The 17,967-nt window shown below is 43.4% G+C and overlaps 1 protein-coding gene across 1 annotated transcript in view; it reads left to right on the top strand.

Annotated features, from left to right (window-relative positions):
- The window catches only part of PTPRM (protein tyrosine phosphatase receptor type M), a 617,147-nt gene that overhangs the window by 555,158 nt on the left and 44,022 nt on the right, over positions 1–17,967 (top strand). The window contains exon 22 of the mRNA XM_087818949.1: positions 14,729–14,826. Coding sequence (XP_087675075.1) covers positions 14,729–14,826 — 98 coding nt within the window. The remainder of the gene's footprint in view (positions 1–14,728; positions 14,827–17,967) is intronic.

Genomic DNA, 17,967 nt, shown 5'->3' with positions numbered 1-17,967 from the left:
GAGCCGAAGAAGGGTAGAGGGTGTGGGGGGCCTGGATGGGGGTTGTGAGGGAGGCAGGGAAAGTCATCAGCTGGCCTTGAAGGGGGGTTTCTGTTGTCAGAGGTCAGGGAGGAGCACTGCCCCCTGCAGAAGGTGTGAGGTGGGAAAGGTCTTCACCTCTGTGGCATCTTGAGTCTTCTTTATCACTTGTTGAAATGGATCATCCCTCAGGAAAAATTCACAGGTACATACAGTTTTATGTAGATGTTCAGGCATTCACAGACTTAATAAAATCCAGCCTGAAAAAATCTGTACACCCCAGATAAAAACGCTGAATTGGAGGGGGCCAAGAACAAAGGGCTGAGAGCTAAAGTGAGGACACTTGTGAAAAGACTTTGAATAAGGGGTGTTATTTAATGAAAGACAGAAAGGCAGGGAGAGAAAAGGGATGTTTCTAAGCCACGTAGTGGTGAAAACAGTGCTTTAAGAAGATTAATTAGTGTGGAATTATCCTGGAGAGAAAACTGGAAATAAAGATAATAGGGAGTAATCAGAAAAATCTGGGATAGAAGTGAGTAATTCATACAACAGTAATAGCAGTGGGGCAGTTGTAGGTTTTACTTTATTCAGTAATCTAGGTTGCATATGACTAAAATATGTTTTCTAATATTAAATATAGTGTCAAAGCTTATTTATTTTTAAGTGTGTTTCCTTCTCATTTAACAAAAAGTGATAAATATATACTTTTTCCATTAGTAGTTTGGGTTGATATAATACTTTTCTTTCTGAAACTCAGCATTTTTGTCTATTCATTCAATAAATATGAAGTGCCGATCATGTACTAGGCTTTGTGCTATAACCAATTTAAGGTATTTTGTTATCTGACTATATTAGTATTACTCATCTCATTTCATAAATAGAAGAATTGAGACCCATGAGGTGAGAAGTGGGGGTTAGGAACAGAACTAACATAGAGCTGTGTGCCTGCAGTGTGGGGACAGGGACTCTAGTAATGTGTGATAACCTGTGATGCCCCCCTGAGAAGAGGCTCGGGGCTTACGCTCCTTCCCATGTATTTCATGTGGCCTCTTTCACAGGCTTTACATAGCACACCCCTCAAAATCACATGGTCAGTCTTTAATAAATGAATCTCCAGTGCAACCCCTTCCTTCTAAGTTATAATGTTTCTCCAAAAACGCAAATTTCCTATAATACAGTCATATCTGAAAATACCTCTTAATTAAAATTGTCTTAGCTGTCCTCAAATATAACACTGAGCGTCCAGAGTCTCCCTGTTCCCACACAGGCATCTGTGCACCTGTTTGGGGACTCACTAGTCCAAGGCTCCACAAGGGTGCTGCATGGGGCTCACGCTGATGGTGACAAAAAAAGAGACCCTGCATGGTGAGATCAAAGCTAAGCTCAGAGCTCCAGTCCAGTAGCCAACCCACCAAGTTAGCGAAGTTCAGACAAAAGAAATGATGAAGTGGATGTCAGGGCACCTGTACTCAAGAAGAGCACAATGCATGGATTTTAACAATGTAGAGTTAAAGTTACAACATCTGTGATGCTCAGAGACTCTGCATGCTCAGTGTCATGCTTCAGGACTTCAGGTCACACTAGCATAGATCACAGGGACTGATATAGACAACCAGATACAGACAGTTATTTGCAATGAGAAATGTCACTGTCCATCAGACAGAACTGCCCTCAGCCTGGCAAGGACATTCTGTGTCACAGGCCAGCTAAAGAGGGAGATGCTTCAGCAGAATGTCTCCTCGTGACCTCACACCACAAGAACACCACAGAGCGCATTCATTGATTCAGCAAGTACCTACCAGCTGCCTCGTAGAGAGCTGGCCAGAAGCAGATGCTCAATGAGAAGCCAAGAACGAGTGAATGATGAATGAACAAGTTGGGAGTTACTGTGTGCCAGACACCAGTTAAGCAGTAGAATATTCCAACTAGGCAAGAAGGATACCTCATGTTGGCCCAACAAAGCATCTACTCACCTGGGTGAATTTGAGAATCGTCATCTCCAGCACCTCTGACTATTTCTTTTCTACGTTAAGGGCTAATCAACCCCTTTTCTTTTTTTTTCTTTTTTTTATCTTTATTGATTTCAGAGAGGAAGGGAGAGGGAGAGAGAGAGTTAAAACATCAATGATGAGAGAGTCATCAATTGTCTGCCTCCTGCACACCCCGACTGGGGATCGAGCCCGCAACCCCGGGCACGTGCCCTGACTGGGAATCGAACCACAACCTCCTGGATCCTAGGTCGATGCTCAACTGCTGAGCCACGCCCGGCTGGGCAACTCCTAGTCTTCCTAACAGTTTTTCTTTAGACATGTCAGGAAATCAAGGCACTGTTTTTAGTGATAGTCCATCTTGTTAAACTAAATGCTTATTTCCACACTGACCTACCTCTTCGTACATATCCCCCCAGCTCCATCTACACCTTATGTAATAAGTTTTATTTGTTCATAATTATAATTTGCTGATAATTTGAAGTAGAGAAACCTAAAAGAGATTTCCTCCAGGGACTCTGAGCTAGGAGCAAACTTTTGTGTGAAAAAAATAACGGTGCAGAGAGGGAAGATTAAAGTGGAAATACCTTTAGAACTTCCACTTCTGCACAGAGTAAGCTTGGCTCTAGTGACTTTCTTCTATTTGCTGCTCATCTGTTTTTCTTCTGCATCTCTTCCACATACTCTATGTGGAATGAACATTTTTAATAAGGATTTTCAGAAAGATAAATATGGTTTATATTTTCGTAGCTCAAAGTTCCCCTTCAGGCCTTTGAAGCAATAAATAACAGTTCTTAGAATAAGACCCAGCTTTCCTCAGCTTGTCACCCCTGCAGCCAAGACTCGTCCGAGCATCTACCCAAGTTCTCCACACTGTATAAAGGAGCTTTGGCTCCTGCATTCTGGCCCCCAGATGCAGGTGAACAGTTGAAATTATTTCTCAGTAGAATTGAAAGAAAAACGTTTTTTGAATCAAAAGCTAAGTCTTCTGTAAAAACTTTTGTTTTTATCCCTCCAAGCTCCAGTGCAGCTCACTCCTTAAGTACAGATTGTAGGTCAGCTGGCATTGCTCTTCCTGGCTAAGATGTCCCCACATTGTCAGGGCGTGGTAGGTTATGTTTGGATTCATTTACTCAATCCTGTTTGAGATTGATTTAAAAGTATTGCCCCATAAATTGGAGTATTCTCTGGGGCCCAAATTTAAATAGGGAGGCTGTGAGGAAGTATGATTCATACTCAGGCAAACAGAGACCCTCACGAGGTCTAAGTATTCTAAAGAACAGTGCCAAGATCTCCATGCAGGGCCTGCCCGAATTTCACTCTCGTTTTCTACTTTCCCAAGGAAAAATGAACAATTAAACAATTAGAATTAACAGCTTATCCACAAACTTCCTTTGAAAGATTAGTTTCTCTTCACCAGATTAATTTTAAAAGATATTGGCCAATTAGCTAAAAGGTCAGATCATAGACATTTCTCATTCCTGTGCTCTTAATAAACTTGCTCATTACTAGTGAGAATGTTTAAAGTCAGGTTGCAAATGAAAAGATAAAACAAAAAATTGCCCTGGCTGGTGTTGCTCAGTGGTTGCATTGTTGTACTTGCACCAAGGGGCCATGGGTTCGATTCCTGTAAGGGTACATACCCAGGTTGTGGGTTTGATCCCTGATCGATGTTTCTCTCTCACATCGATATTTCTCTCTCTCTCTCTCCATCTCCCTTCCTCTCTATAGAATCAATGGAAAATATATCCTCGGGGGAGGGTTGAAAATAAATAAATAAATAAATATTAAAACCAAAAGTAGATCGCATTAGGTAGCATCCACCCATGTTGTTAGAGATGCCATAGTGGGAATATACCCATCGAATAATGGGGCCTAAATTAATATAAAATAATTTGAAGATAAATGACGTCCTGCTGTTAAGCAGGCACCCAGTTTTAGACTATCTTAAAACAAATGCTTTTTCAATCTTTAAGAGTACTTTAGAGGTGTTCCTCACTTGAAGTAGAAAGGTATAAAATCTTTTTGAGCTGGTTAAAACTTCAGAATCTTGAAGCCCAACTTTCCTGTTTTGTAATTGAAACAGTTGAAATTTAAAGAACAAATGGATTTAACTGGTCTTCCTCCACATAAGTTCAAATGAGTTATGTGTGCAAAAGTATTTGCAAACTGTATGGACTAACATGCATATTTCATGGAGTGTATGCAGTATTCAACTTAGGAGAAATGTCGTATGTTTCTGATCTCCTAAGGGGCCTTTTGTTCAACAGCAAGGAAAATATGAGGTCACATCTTTCTTCCAGCTTCAGCCCTTTGCAAGGAGCTAAGTGTCCAGGTAGTTTCCCTGGTGCTGGCTTCCCCAGGCCTCCAGCACCATCATCCCTTGCAAAGCAAAGCAATTTCCTTCAGGCCTAGTTCATCCAAAATTGAACAAACATTTCTGTGCACCTACCAAGTGACTGGCTTAGTAAGGGGTCAGGACCCCTGCAGTGACCTCAGGAATTACACAGCACTGGTATCTTTGTAAACAACCAGATCTTACTAATTTGTGATTTTGCTGCAACACCAGATTTGGAAACTACTTTAGACTCTTTCTCCCCATCTCTACCCCGTATAGCAGGTGAAAAAGTGAGACCCAGTGTAGACCTAGAACCACTCTTCCTGACTTTCATGACAAGTTCCTTTATCACACACGGACACAGCACTGGACAAGTTTGTCAAGGCAGCAAACAGCTTAGGAAGTTCTGGCCATTGCAAGTTACTTCCCTTGTCTTCCTTCTCACTCAGTGCCTCTGGGAATTTCCTGGTGTAATGCCCCCCCCCCCCCCCCACTGCCATTGAAAATTTGAGATTGCCTGCACTGAGCTATGTCTAGGGAGTCAACTTACCTCTATTTTACTCATTTATTAGATTTATTCCCCTTTCTTAAATAAAAGCAATCCCACTTGTATAGTGGGAAAAGCTTAATTAAAGAAGATAGAGAGCGATGAAAGCTTTTATTTATCTGGCAGTGGCCCCGAAGCATGTGAATATAGGCTTTTCCCTTCACTTTCCTTCTCTGTGACAGAAGGCAGCCAGATCCTTTGGGTCACCAAACCCCTCCATTCTGAAGGCTGCCATTCTTTTTTCTCTCCTTGAGTGCCTTCTCTCTGTTCCTCTCTTTACGGCATGAACGAGTACTCGGGATGGGTTTATGAGGGTTCTCTTTGGAGACAGGCCTGATGAATGCTCCGTGACTCAGCCAGTGGGAGGCTCTTGTAGTGTGAACATCTGTCATGTTCCTCCCTTCTGAGGCTACAAACACTTCCTTGTGTGCCTCTTCCCAGCTCTTCATACAATATTGCTGTACAACCTGTCTCAGGGATCAAGGACCAAAGGTCCCTCTGGTAGCAGAGCAGATTGTTGCCACTCCCTGCCTACCAACCCTTCCATTCTTTTCTATATAAGAGTTTCTCTTTGGAGGCCTAATGTTTACCCCTGTCACTCAAATCTGACTTGTCTGCCTTTATTATTCTGCTTTCCATGTCAAGAATAATAGCAGCTTTTGCACTCCCACTCACAGTGGTACCACTGCAAGCTGGAAATGTTTATTAACTGTTAGGGAGGACTGAATATAATCCAAAAAGAATGCAATCCAAATAATGGTTCTTTTAGGTAGATGGTGTTTCCAGAAATGCTTCAGAACATTATAATTTTAAGTCCTGCTAGGAGTCACCCCATTATTGGTTTTTATTTACAAATATTTCTTTGCTCATGCAACATGGTCACAGTCATGTCTTTCAAACTTGGCCCTAAAACTCCTTCCATATACAAACATGTTTTATGTCAGTAACCAGAACAATACCTTTCCCTTCAAGAGATAATAGAGCAGAGTGGTTGATTAGAGTGTAGACTCTGGAGCTAGACTGGCTAGGCTCAGATACCAGCTCTGGAAGTACCCTCTCAATAAATACTAGCTACATTCTTATCATTGTGATTAACTGGGTTCCAAAGAACACATATCTCAGTAGCACGTAGGTAGTTCAGGCTTTAACCCAAGTATAGTGTATACTCCTAGCTTTCATAAAAGCTAACACATTCTACACATGTCAGTGCCTCCTTCCAGAAAGAATTGTCAAAGGGAACCACTTATGTTTTCACCAACATACTTCATCTTTCTCCAAAGTACAAAGATTATCATCATTGTTCTAAACTTTTCAACAAAAAACAAACATGGGTTAGAAAGGCAATAAGCTAGATTATAAACTGGGAGAAGCATATTTTCCTTCAGTTTTTAAAGTCTTGCAGAAATGGAGCAGCTCTGATGGCAGCTCAAAACAGCAGCCTTGGCTGTGTCTGAAGCTGCCCTGACGCACCCTTAAGGCTGGACTACACGTAAGTGAAAACAGCTTAATTCCATAGACCTGACAGGTTCCTTCCCGAAAGACTTCGTCCAAACCAGCTTGTGAGACTCGCACAAGGACGTTTTAAAGAGGAGGTTTGGAAGGCTAAGAAACCACTGGAGAACTAAATGGGGCTGAGAATTTATTGGGGTGACATTGGTTACTAAAATTACGTAGGTTCAGATGTACAATTCTGTAATACGTATCTGCATATTGTATTGTGTGCTCACCACCTGGAGTCAGGTCTCCTTCCATCACCGTTTATCCCCCTTACCCTTCTCTGCCTCCCCCACCCCCTTTCTCTCTGGTCACCACCATAGTGTTGTCTTTGTCTATGAGTTTTGGGGGTTTTTTGCTTAATCCCTTCACCTTTTTCACCCAGCCCTGCAACCCCCCCTCCCCTCTGACAGCTGTCAGTCTTTTCTCTATCTGTGAGTCTGTATCTATTTTGTTCGTTAATTTAGTTTATTAGATTCCATTATGAGTGAAATCATATGGTACTTGTCTTTCTTTAACTGGCGTATTTCATTTAGCATAATGCTCTCCAGGTCCACCATGCTGTCACAAAGGGGAAGATTTCCTTTTCACGGCCAAGTAGTATTTCATTGTGTAAATGCACCACAGCCTTTTTATCTAGTCATCTACTGGTGGACCCTTGGGCTGCTTCTAAATCTTGGCTACTGTAAATAACACTGCAATGAACATAGGGGTGCATAGATTTTTTCTTTTTTTTCCTCTTTTTTTTTCTTTTTTTTTAAATATATCTTTATTGATTTCAGAGAGAGGAAAGGAGAGGGAGAGAGAGAGACAGAAGCATCAATGATGAGTCATTGATCGAGCCCACCACCCGGGCATGTGCCCTGACCGGGAATCGAACCCCGATCGCCTGGATCCTAGGTCGACGCTCAACCACTGAGCCACGCCCGGCCAGGCCATAGATTTTTTTCAAAGCAGTGTTTCAGGATTCTTAGGATATATTCCCAGATGTGGAATCTCTGGGTCATAAGGCAGTTCCATCTTTTAATTTTTTGAGGTAACTCCATACTGCCTTCCACAGTGGCTGCACCAGTCCGCATTCCCACCAACAGTGCAAGAGGGTCCCCTTTTCTCCACAGCCTCGCCAACACTTGTTGTTTGCTGAAGCTATGTTAGAATTTCTATGTAGCCTGCCCCTAAGTGTTTGGTTTATACCAATTTTCTCTTACCTAAATCTGACATGACCTTTTGGTGTCCAGAGCCAGCATTTCGTATGTTCTCTAATGTGCCTGGACATCAACATTCCATGAAACTAATTATCTAGAAAAAGCCGCAAATATTTGCAGTTAACGTTGACGGACTTTTTTATTTCAGTCTGAAATGGGAGCTTTAGGGAATGTTATGAGTGAATTATAAACATCAGTATGTGGAGTACGTGTTTGAGAGGAAATGCTATTCATGCATAGAATAGAAAGTGTGTCCCTAGTTCTAGGTTACAAGAAGAGCACACACCTGTGAGCCAATTTAGACGAAACCGGGTAATTAGCAAGTGGCTGCCAAGCAGCAGAGTGAGGCAGTGAAGGAAAAAGGCTCACGCCGTGGGAAACCTCCTCCACTGAGCGGAGATTTATCACTGGGTGGGAGCCACTGAAATTTATTAACTGAAACCACTGTTTAACATCATTATTTAAGTCATTGCTTTTGACACTACTTCTAAAAAGGTGTATTTTATTATAGCTCCAATGCCTATTCTCTCCTCTTTTACTGCCACTAAATTAAAATTCCAGTGGACTGGTGAGCATTTCTAACCCAGTAATTCTGGGTGTGGAGGGTGCTTCATGTGAGAGCTATCCTTAGAAAATGCTCTTGTAACATGCTGCCAGTTAGATTTTTGAATTTAGGTTAAATAAAGTATTCCCAAGTTTTCTTCATCATAGAACAATTCTCAGCGTTTGCTTCTAATTCATTAGTTGATTTTTATTGTTTCTTTAATGGGGTGGGGGGTGGGGATCCTTAGCAATTCAGGAAAATGAACTAATCACTTCCCATGCACCCAGCCATCTCAACTTGGGTTTTCTTTTTCTGCAGCTGAAACCAAAAATTATTCATCAAAATTCCAAGATTTTAACATCCATAGCCTCAGGGGAAAGCAAATGCACCTATCAAATAAGTGTTGTTAAGGATTATTAATGCCGAAGCCAGCTGTTTTCTGTGTCACCATTATCGCTTTTGTGACACGCGAGGCAGATTCAGTCCGTAAAGCATGGTGGCATATTTTACCTTGTAGATTTCACTCCCACAAAAATGAAAAGCTACTTAATGTAAAATTATAGACGTAGGTGTTATGGAAGCATCATATTGAAAAATCGCATAAAGTTTTTTAATAAAAACTTATTCAGAAACCACTGAAGGGACATCTAATGCTCTGAATACTGAATAACTGACTTCATAATACTCTAGATTATCGCCAGCAGCAACAGTAACAGTAATGCATCAAAAATACAGGGCCATTTTTATTTATGAGCAAGAGCTTTAAAATAAATGCATCAATCCCAGGCTCATCTTCTTCCACATCCACATTCCTCCTTCAGCGGTCTTCAGTTCTGATGGCATGAATTGGATGCCAAAGGACTTGACCAAGCCAAGGCAGGCCAGTGCCCAAAGCAAGGACCTCTAGGTTTCCTACAGCTACTTTGCCTGCAGGGTCACTGTCCCTTCCCTCTTCACTCCCACCACTCAGTGTGTACCCCACACCACACAGCCCCTCCTCCCACTCCCAGGACTAGTCACATCAGGGGCTTAGAGAACTGATGTGCACAAACAAGGCACCCACTCTGTTCAGGTCATTCTGAAATTCAAAAAGGGACCCGGGTTGGAATCCCATCTTCAAAGATTCTTAGTGTCCTGAGCCTTTCTCATCTGAAGGTGGAAACTTACACAGTTGCAGTGGCGAATAAATGAGACCGTGGATATAAAACACACCTGGCCCACGGGACTTATTAACATTGTGCTTTATTTGTCCACCATCCTTGTGAGCCCTGCTCCTGGATCCCCCTCACTTTCCAGCCCAGAGCCTTTGCTGACAAAGCAGTAGTCTTGCACTAGGACAGCAAGAATCCTGCTCGTTTTCATTCAAAACTGCCCTCCAAGGGCAGCCCCTTCCCCAGTGGGACTCAAACGTAAACCCGTCCATGACCCCCCACTTCCTGAGCCAGCCTGGCCCAGGCCCACCTGAGCCTTGTGTCTGGACTTGGGGAGCCTTGGGTGTGCCAGCGGTGTGAGGCCAGCTTGGGGCCTGTCACCCTGCCCAGCACACCTTCGACCTTCCTACCCCGAGGCTCCCTGTGCCTCTCGAACTGAATCACCACCGGGACCCACACCGCCACTGTCCTTGGGATTCCTGGCATCTTAGCCTGGACATTTTCGCTGCTGGTCTCCACTGGCCATTTGGATGCCAGGGAACCATCTTCCGAATAAGCTATTTTAATGATTTTAAATGTATCTGGAGCAAAATATTTAAAAGTTTTGCTTTTCATTAATCAATATGGAACATCATCTCTGTATTTACTCTTCTTTACTGTTCATTTTCAACATACTCCTATTTCTTGGGAGTTTTTGTTCAATAGATAGAGAAGAACCTTCCACTGTGGACACATGTGATAAATATATTTTAACTACCTGATAGATTAAAGCATACCAAACCTGAAATAAGGCACATGGGTTTCATCCAAGAAAATTCGGCCTCCTGCACAACATTCCAATTCAATTTGAAAGAATGAGAATTACCAGCCTGTACCACTTCGGGAATTCTGAATTCATCCCAACCTGAACCAAAATATCCCATTTTTAACACCAAGTTTTATCCTTAACAGAAATATGTTTCAGACAGGGAAGGCAGGAAGCTCTGTAAGTTTTTGGAGTCAATATTTCAATCCATCTCTTAGTTGCATATCTGGAGGTTTTTTTCACCCATTTTAATATTTGAGATGTCTTTTGTCAAGTGCAAGAATGATGACTATGCATGGGGGCCCCTCAAGATGATCAGTTTGGGCAGAATCCATATAGAAAATAAATACCTGGAGATTAAAACTTTTAAAACTACTTGTACCCCCCGGAAAATCTCCAAGTGTCCTCAGAGGTGTGCATATCTCAGTATGAAGTTTAAGTGTCCTAGGATGCTTACCTTATTGCACTTTATATGAGTGTGGTATGTCCTTGCCTGTCTCTACTTCAGACAACTGCAAGCTTCTGGAAAGTAGGGGCTCTATTTCTATTACCTTTGTATCCCTCACCATACCTCACAGAGTGCCTGGCACAGAGCAGGATAAGTGCTTCCCTGTAAATTTGGGCTGCACACCGGAATTCCCGCTGGGGTCAGGAAGGGGATTTGAATGAGCAAAGCAAGGTGGGTATAAGACCTGAGGGCACAGAGAAGCTGTGTGACCCGGATGGGCAGATCCACATTCACAGACCACTGAGGATGACATCAGATGTCATGAAGAAATGGGAGTCATGACTTGGGTCTTGAAAAACTTGCCTGAGAAAGTGACATTTAGTCTGCCAAGCTGAGACCAGCAGGCCACGTGGGCTTAAACTGAAGCATGAGTGGGAGGAGGAGGGCCCCTGGCAGAGGATCCATGAGGAGGTCTCAGGAAGGTGGCCAGGGATGGGTGGCACATGGGACAGTAACAGCCGAGACTATAGAGACCCAATGCAGGCACAAGTGTGGGGGGCCACATTTGCCATTTAAAGAAAATAGGTTTTACTCGATGAGCAATGGAGACCCCTTGGAAGATCTTTAGGTGGGACAATGATGTTTTTTAGAGATGAGCTCTGGCGGGTTATGAGGCTCGTCTGGTATTCAGAGGGAGATTATATGGCGTGGGCTAGGCCCGGGGAGAGAGCTGAACATGCTGTGTTCTGGATGTGTGCAGAGGTCCGAGTGCGCAGAGAAGGGGACTGGGGAGCTGGCTGTGCTCATGAAGTTGGATTTTATCCTGTAGCAGTGGGACCTTGAGACGTTTAAAGAAGGGAACTGACCTGATGTAAAAACACATTTAAAGAGGTTGTTTTCAGGGATTCACGTGGGTTTTCTTATATTTTATTCTCTCCGGGCCCGTGATAACTGTCCACACAGGCCTGTCAGGTAGAACCCTCCTGAGTTGCTTTGACGTCCAAATGGAGGCAGTGGGACACATGGGGTCAGACCCCAGAACCCAGCTCCACATTCACCAGCCCTGTGACCTTGGACAACTTACCTGACTTTTCAGTAAAATGGGGGGAAACAATAACACCTATTACAGAGGATGGTGGTTTTTAAATTCAGTGAGTTGATGCATGTAAAATACTTCCAACAGGATCTTAGAAATAGTAAGTGCACAAAAGGAGTCAGGTATTATTGTATTTATGATTGAATACCAGTTCTTATTTGTACTATCTTTCTCCCCTAATATGCCACTGTGAGCTTAAAGGACCTTGACTTCCCACAGCTCTAGTTAACACACAAAACATACTGCATAGAAATTAGAATGTGAAAAGAAGGATACAAGCCATCTATCAAGGTTTGAAATGATAATTTTTAATATGTCTCACTTTTCATGAACTAGAGAATTCATCTTACACAATAGAGTCTATCCTTGAATGTCTTTCACTTAATGCTTTTCATTGCTTTTAATTTTTCTTCTTTGTGCTCTAGTTCTTTCTGCCCTTTTTTCGTTGTTGTTCCTTCAGGCCTTGGTGGTGGTAAGAATGGCCCCCCCACACCTTTCCCTCTCAGCAGAGGTCTGCGTGTGCCAACTAATGTGAGGGAAATGGAATGTATTACTGGCCTGATATTATTGAAATTTCAAGGCCTTACCTTTTAAATGCTTTAGTCCCACAGGGGGATGACTGCTGAGAATAACTTGCTTGCCTACTGTGCAAACATCTGTAAATGCACAGGCACAGCAATTGTGTCGGCTCCCACCCAGCCAGAAACTGCAGAAATCAAATCCTGGGACTGGATCGCAGCTGTTCACACTGGGGAGGGAAGGAGGGAAGGAGGGAAGGAGGGAAGGCTTTCGGTCCTTTGCCTGCTACCCTAGATTCCTTGTCTTGGGAGTTTAGTTGTCTGTTTTCTGTGAGATCCCAGTGACCTCTATGGGTTATTCTCCTCATGGTAAGGGCACTTGCCACACCAGCTCTGGGGAGACAGACATGGCCCTCTCATGGTCTCCCTCCCCCGGTTTCGGCCCTATAGCCTAGAATGTCTCTGGGGAAGACTCCCGCTGGGCATTGAGGAGAGAGGTAGCTCTCCTTCCTGCCTGCACACGCCGGGCAGGATGCCGGAACACCGGGTGCATCCGCTGTAGCCTTGTCATCAAAACTGTTCCTGGAAGTTTCAGAGCAGGTGGCACAGGCCTGTGTATCTAATGAAGGAGGTAGAAAGTGGCTAGGCCACGCCTTTATTTCATGGGTCACATTGGGAAGACTGTCTGTTTGCACAAAGATGGACTCAAGGTATTTTGTTTCTTGGGAATAAGCAACAAGCTGTTAAGTACACAGTGGAGGTACCTCTCTGCAAACTAGCAATGTAGTGATTGCTGGATCCGCTGTGCACTTGTCTCCTCTGTAACCTTCAGCCTGTACATCAAGAGAATGGCACACATGTGCCAAGGGACAGGGGCCGAAATGGCAGGTGCAACTTCCCGGGCGGCGGTGTACGAGGCTCCATACAGGGACTAGACCCAGCGATATCCAGAAGTGGAGTCAGGTTTTCACGGGGAAGCTGAAATATGTCTCCAGAAGCACAAGGAGGAATGGTAGAGACTTGTATCGTGGAAAGAAAGGAGGGAGACTTGGATAGTGAGGAAGGAGAAAAAAATTACACAGAACCACTGGATAATTGATCAAGAGAAACAGGAGGTGACTGAAGGGGCCCCTTGCGTGTGCCACCATTGCTCAGTATCCGATCCTCAGCCAAGGGAACACCATTAATAGATACCTTTCAATGCGCCTTGTTTCTGTTTAGTGCTTTGCTATTTATAAGATGCCTGAGTGTGAATCACCTCCATGAATTCTCAAAATAACGCCGACAAGTGTTCTTGAAATCATTATGTAGATAAAGACGAAGACACTGAAGCTCACAGGGGCTAAGTGGCTTGCCCAAAATCGCACAGCCAGTTCACAGGCAGGGCCGGTCTCCAGTTCAAACACTGAGCTCCAAATCCAGTAGTCGGTGATGGCCAGATCCACAGCCCAGCTGGGCGCCGGTCCCAGCACGTACCCCAGTGTCTGTCGGATTCCGCTCGCAGCGTGGGACTCTCCACGCCTTTGCGGCGATACTCCTCACACTTCCTTGCATTTCTGCTTGGCTTAGAAAGATTTATATGGGTACATTTATACCCCCAAATATGCATGATCATCAAATGGAGTTTGGGGGTTTTCTAAAATCTGGATTAAAAGAAATTTTGAATTTCAGCTTTCTATATGTGCTAGTATCTATAGCACTGGCATTTTTTATGTTTTTATTGATTTTAGAGAGAGGAGAGGAGAGGGGAAGCGAGAGAGGGAGAGAGAGAAACATCGATGCCAGAGCAAACATCAATCGGCTGCCTCCTGCATGCCCCCTACTGGAGATCAAGCCCACAACCCGTGCATGTGCCTTGACTGGGAATCGAACCAGCGACCTCTCGGTGCAGGGGATGACTCTCAACCATCTGAGCCACACTGGCGAGGGCAGCACTGGCATTTTGTAATATATATTTTCCCACTTTTTTATTCCAGTCCATTAGAACGAGTTTTGTAATTCTCAGATCTCCCAAGAGCTAAGAAAGGAGAACCTAATCATGTTCAGTGACAGGAAGTACAAATGCTTAAAACTCTTAACTTTTCTCTCACTTTAGGAAGTCAGACCCCCAAAAAGGATTAATTTGACAGAATAAGAAAAATATTAGACACAAGAAAAGGACATTTTCCTATAGAGGCCCATTTCATTCTATATACCATTTCCCTGGGATGTCTGCCAATTGTTAGGAGGGAGAGTAATGTTATCCCTGTTTTAAAATATCACTCTTGAGTATCACAGCGACAAATAGCTAAATGACGGGAAAGTCACTTTCGTTCATGGCAGTAGTTTAAGAGGGAGAAAGAGCTCAAATACAGACACATTTGATGACATGAGAAAACTCAACCGTGAGTGACAAATTCAGTATTTCTGTAGGTACTCTTTTAGAAAGAGTGCCCTTTTTCATCAGCACTAAAAAGGAGAGCTATGCCCATCTAGAAAAGTGAGAGAGCTGCGTGTGATTTATTTGCAAGCCCAGAAATTTTCCAGTCGCAAACTTACAAAGGAAAAAGAAAAGTTTCTGTTCTGTTTTGCTGCAGGACCAATGCAGGAGACCATCTATGACTTCTGGAGGATGGTGTGGCACGAAAACACCGCGAGCATCATAATGGTGACCAACCTTGTGGAAGTGGGGAGGGTAAGTGAGACACCTGCCTGTCCGTCTGTTCCTTGCTTAGTTGGTGATATGAAGTAAGGCAAGAGCAAGCTTTTGAAGTAGTATTTTGTGTACTCCAGAAAACATTAACTACCGCAGCTCCTCCTACCGCCTGCTGCACTTGCTTATAAATTATCAGCAAACATAGTCTGCATTGCTTTCATTTGTTGCGATAGCAACAGACAGGAAAGGCACTGACTGAAGATTTAAAAGCAGTTGCTATCTGACTCTATTGAGCACACAGAAACACCTCTAAGCATGAATGCTGGTTGTTGGATGTCAAAACTCATGGGTGCCGCATTAGACATAACTACATTCCCTGCTTCAGGAAAACTGACTCTAGAAACAGTGTGCAGCGCTGGCTTCAGTCCTTAGGTTAGAATTCCAGCATCTCCTCTTGCTTAGATGTCACTTCCCTGTGCCTCCACTTCCCAGCCTGCAAAATGGGGGTCATTATCTGCCCGGGATCTTGGGTTACTTTATCTGTGTCAACCGGTGATGAGTGCTATTTTTGTTTAACCAGGAAACTCTTAAAATATTTCTAATCCCGGGGCTGGTATGCTGCAGGATTATTTCCAAAGTTAAATTTTAAAATGAGAAAATAAAAAGAGGGCAATTGCTTTGTTTTATAGTAGGGTCAGTTCCATGGTTCTGCCCAACTCCAGAACCCATTACTTCTTAGAGAAGCTGACATTGTGAGATCTACCCTCAGCAAAGGCAGCCTAGAGATCAGCCTAGAATTAAAATATGGGGGCAGAAATCATAAAGGTATTGCTTCTTAAGATTCTTGATTAGCCTTAAAAAGATAAACCGTTTATGGATGAACCTGGAGGACATTATGCTAAGTGAAAAAAGCCAGTCACAGAAGGAGAAAAAATATCTGGAGACTGCTTTCTCAGTACTGTACTTTCACAATAACTGTATTCTTTGAAAATTATTCACCTCCTCAAAATGTTACATATGTGCATCAGACCTTACTTAAAATAATTACAAGGTAAATTATTTTGAAAAGTAAAAAGTCATTCAAAATAACTCCTGAATTTTTTAAAAAATAATGGCACACATGTGCATGGTGTCCCAAAAAATGTATACACGCTTTAACAGCTGATAGCTCAATTTTTAAAATGAAATGCATTTTTAATAAACTCTGCCTTTGTAATTATTCAAAGTGTGTGTATACATTTTTGGGGGGACACCCTATATTTGTTACTTAATTGAAATTCGAAAGTACACTGTCTCCAGACTCAGTGTCTTGGGAGAAAGGCTATTTCCATAAGATAAACCTTTTTTGTTTAAGGAAATATGAAGATAGTATAGTCTGTGGCTAAAGGTCAAAAAAAGAGTATGCAATAAAAAAAGAAAAAAACCACCTACACTAAAGCCCACTGTCTCTTTTGCAGAGAGCCAGGTTCCATTTTGAGTTACCTGGGTTTAGAAACTTAAAAAATAAAAAGGCTATGCAGCCCTGGCCTTGTGGCTCAGTTGCTTGGAGCATCCCCCCGTGCACGGGAAGGCTGCAGGTTCAATTCCCAGTCAGAGCAAATCCCTGTGTTGCGCGTTCAATCCCCTGTTGGGGCACATATAAGAGACAACCAATCAGTGTCGCAATTTCACATTGATGTTCTTCTTTCTCTCTTTCTCTGTTTCCCTCTCCCTTCTTTCCTCTCTAATATCAATAATAATAATAATAAATCTCCAAAAAATAAAGCCATGCAGCAGTGGTGGCCTCTGTTCCTTCCATCAGGCACTTGGACCCGTCACATACAGGGTAGTCACTTGATTTTTCTTTTTTTATGGAAACTGTTCCTTCTGACACATAACCATGGAAACTCCAGCTAAAAGTGTGCAGCTGATGGAGAGAGGGTGACTAGGTTTCAGGTTTACCCATACATGGAAGCCCAGAGGCTAATTTTGTTTTAAAGCCTTCTAAATCCTTACCAAGGTTGTGGGGATGTGGTAAGCTCTGAAGAGTCCCCCCCTCGTTACCATCAGCCCCTTGGATGGGCCTGTCTTCAATCAGTAATGAATTTAATGGCATCTGCCCTTGAAATGTCTGTCCTGATTTGGTGGTTTTGACAAGAGGTCACATTCCCTCCAGGCCAAGGTGCTGACCTTCTTCCAGGCCATTTCTCATTGTTAATGCTGCACATTTGTCTGGAGACGACTCCCCCATTTTCCACGCTGAAAAACAGCAACAACAAACCACCGAAGAAATCGAAATGCCATGGTTTCTGAGGCCAGCGACTACCTACTTACATGTTTGCTGCGCACGGCGCCCTTCATGAATTAGGCATGAGTGAGCTGGGTGCCGCTTGTTTACGCGGCCTGGCTGCGGATCCATCAGGCAGCAGCCGCCTTCCCCTGATTTTGCCCCGAAGCTCTCTGCAGCAGGCGCCGTAATTGCCGGTGCTGGGCCACTGGGAGCCCTTCCCTGTCGCAGCACCTGGTGCAGAAGACACCGACGCTGCGCTTCCCTCCAGCAGGGTCCCCGGCACATCTGCCAGGACCTGTCATTATCTGAGACTTCCTTGTCACCACTGAGCATCCCCTTTCAGCCCGTGTGTTCTGGGATGGGACCCTTGTCAGTTTGCCTGGCACCTGCCCGACGGCTGCACACCTGGCATTTAGATTGCGTGGAATGTGTTGTGATTGTTTTCCCTCTTTAATGAACCCACCTGAGGGACATTTAACTTTTCATCCGGTCGCCTGTTTCCCAGGCATTCCCATTTACACTGTTTGTGTGGAGATTCACAAACTCTGTTGTGTGGTACTAATCCATCTGCCAAAAGTCTTGTAACCAAATCTGTGGGACTCCCAAAGGAGATTTTGCACTGGTAATTTAAGCTAATGATTTCTAAACATATTTAGTAAGTTTTATGAAGACCTCATTAGAATGTGACTGTGTATTAAAAATCCAAATAAGATCTCTTAGTCATGTAGGAAGATTTGTACAGTTGCTCTGAATAGTTCTTATAACAGGCGACAAAGTGTTTTGGAGCTAAAAGATGTAGGGACTGAGATGTTAACCTCTATCAGTATAGAGGGAACCACCTAAATGGATGCTTTAAAGATTATTACCCACCCAAAGAGGCTCACCTGTAATTCCTTTCGTAACATTTGTCA

This window comes from Miniopterus natalensis, chromosome 7 (genome assembly GCF_054644295.1).
Source record: "Miniopterus natalensis isolate mMinNat1 chromosome 7, mMinNat1.hap1, whole genome shotgun sequence".
NCBI lineage: Eukaryota > Metazoa > Chordata > Mammalia > Chiroptera > Miniopteridae > Miniopterus > Miniopterus natalensis.
This window is presented reverse-complemented; position numbering and strand designations above follow the sequence as displayed.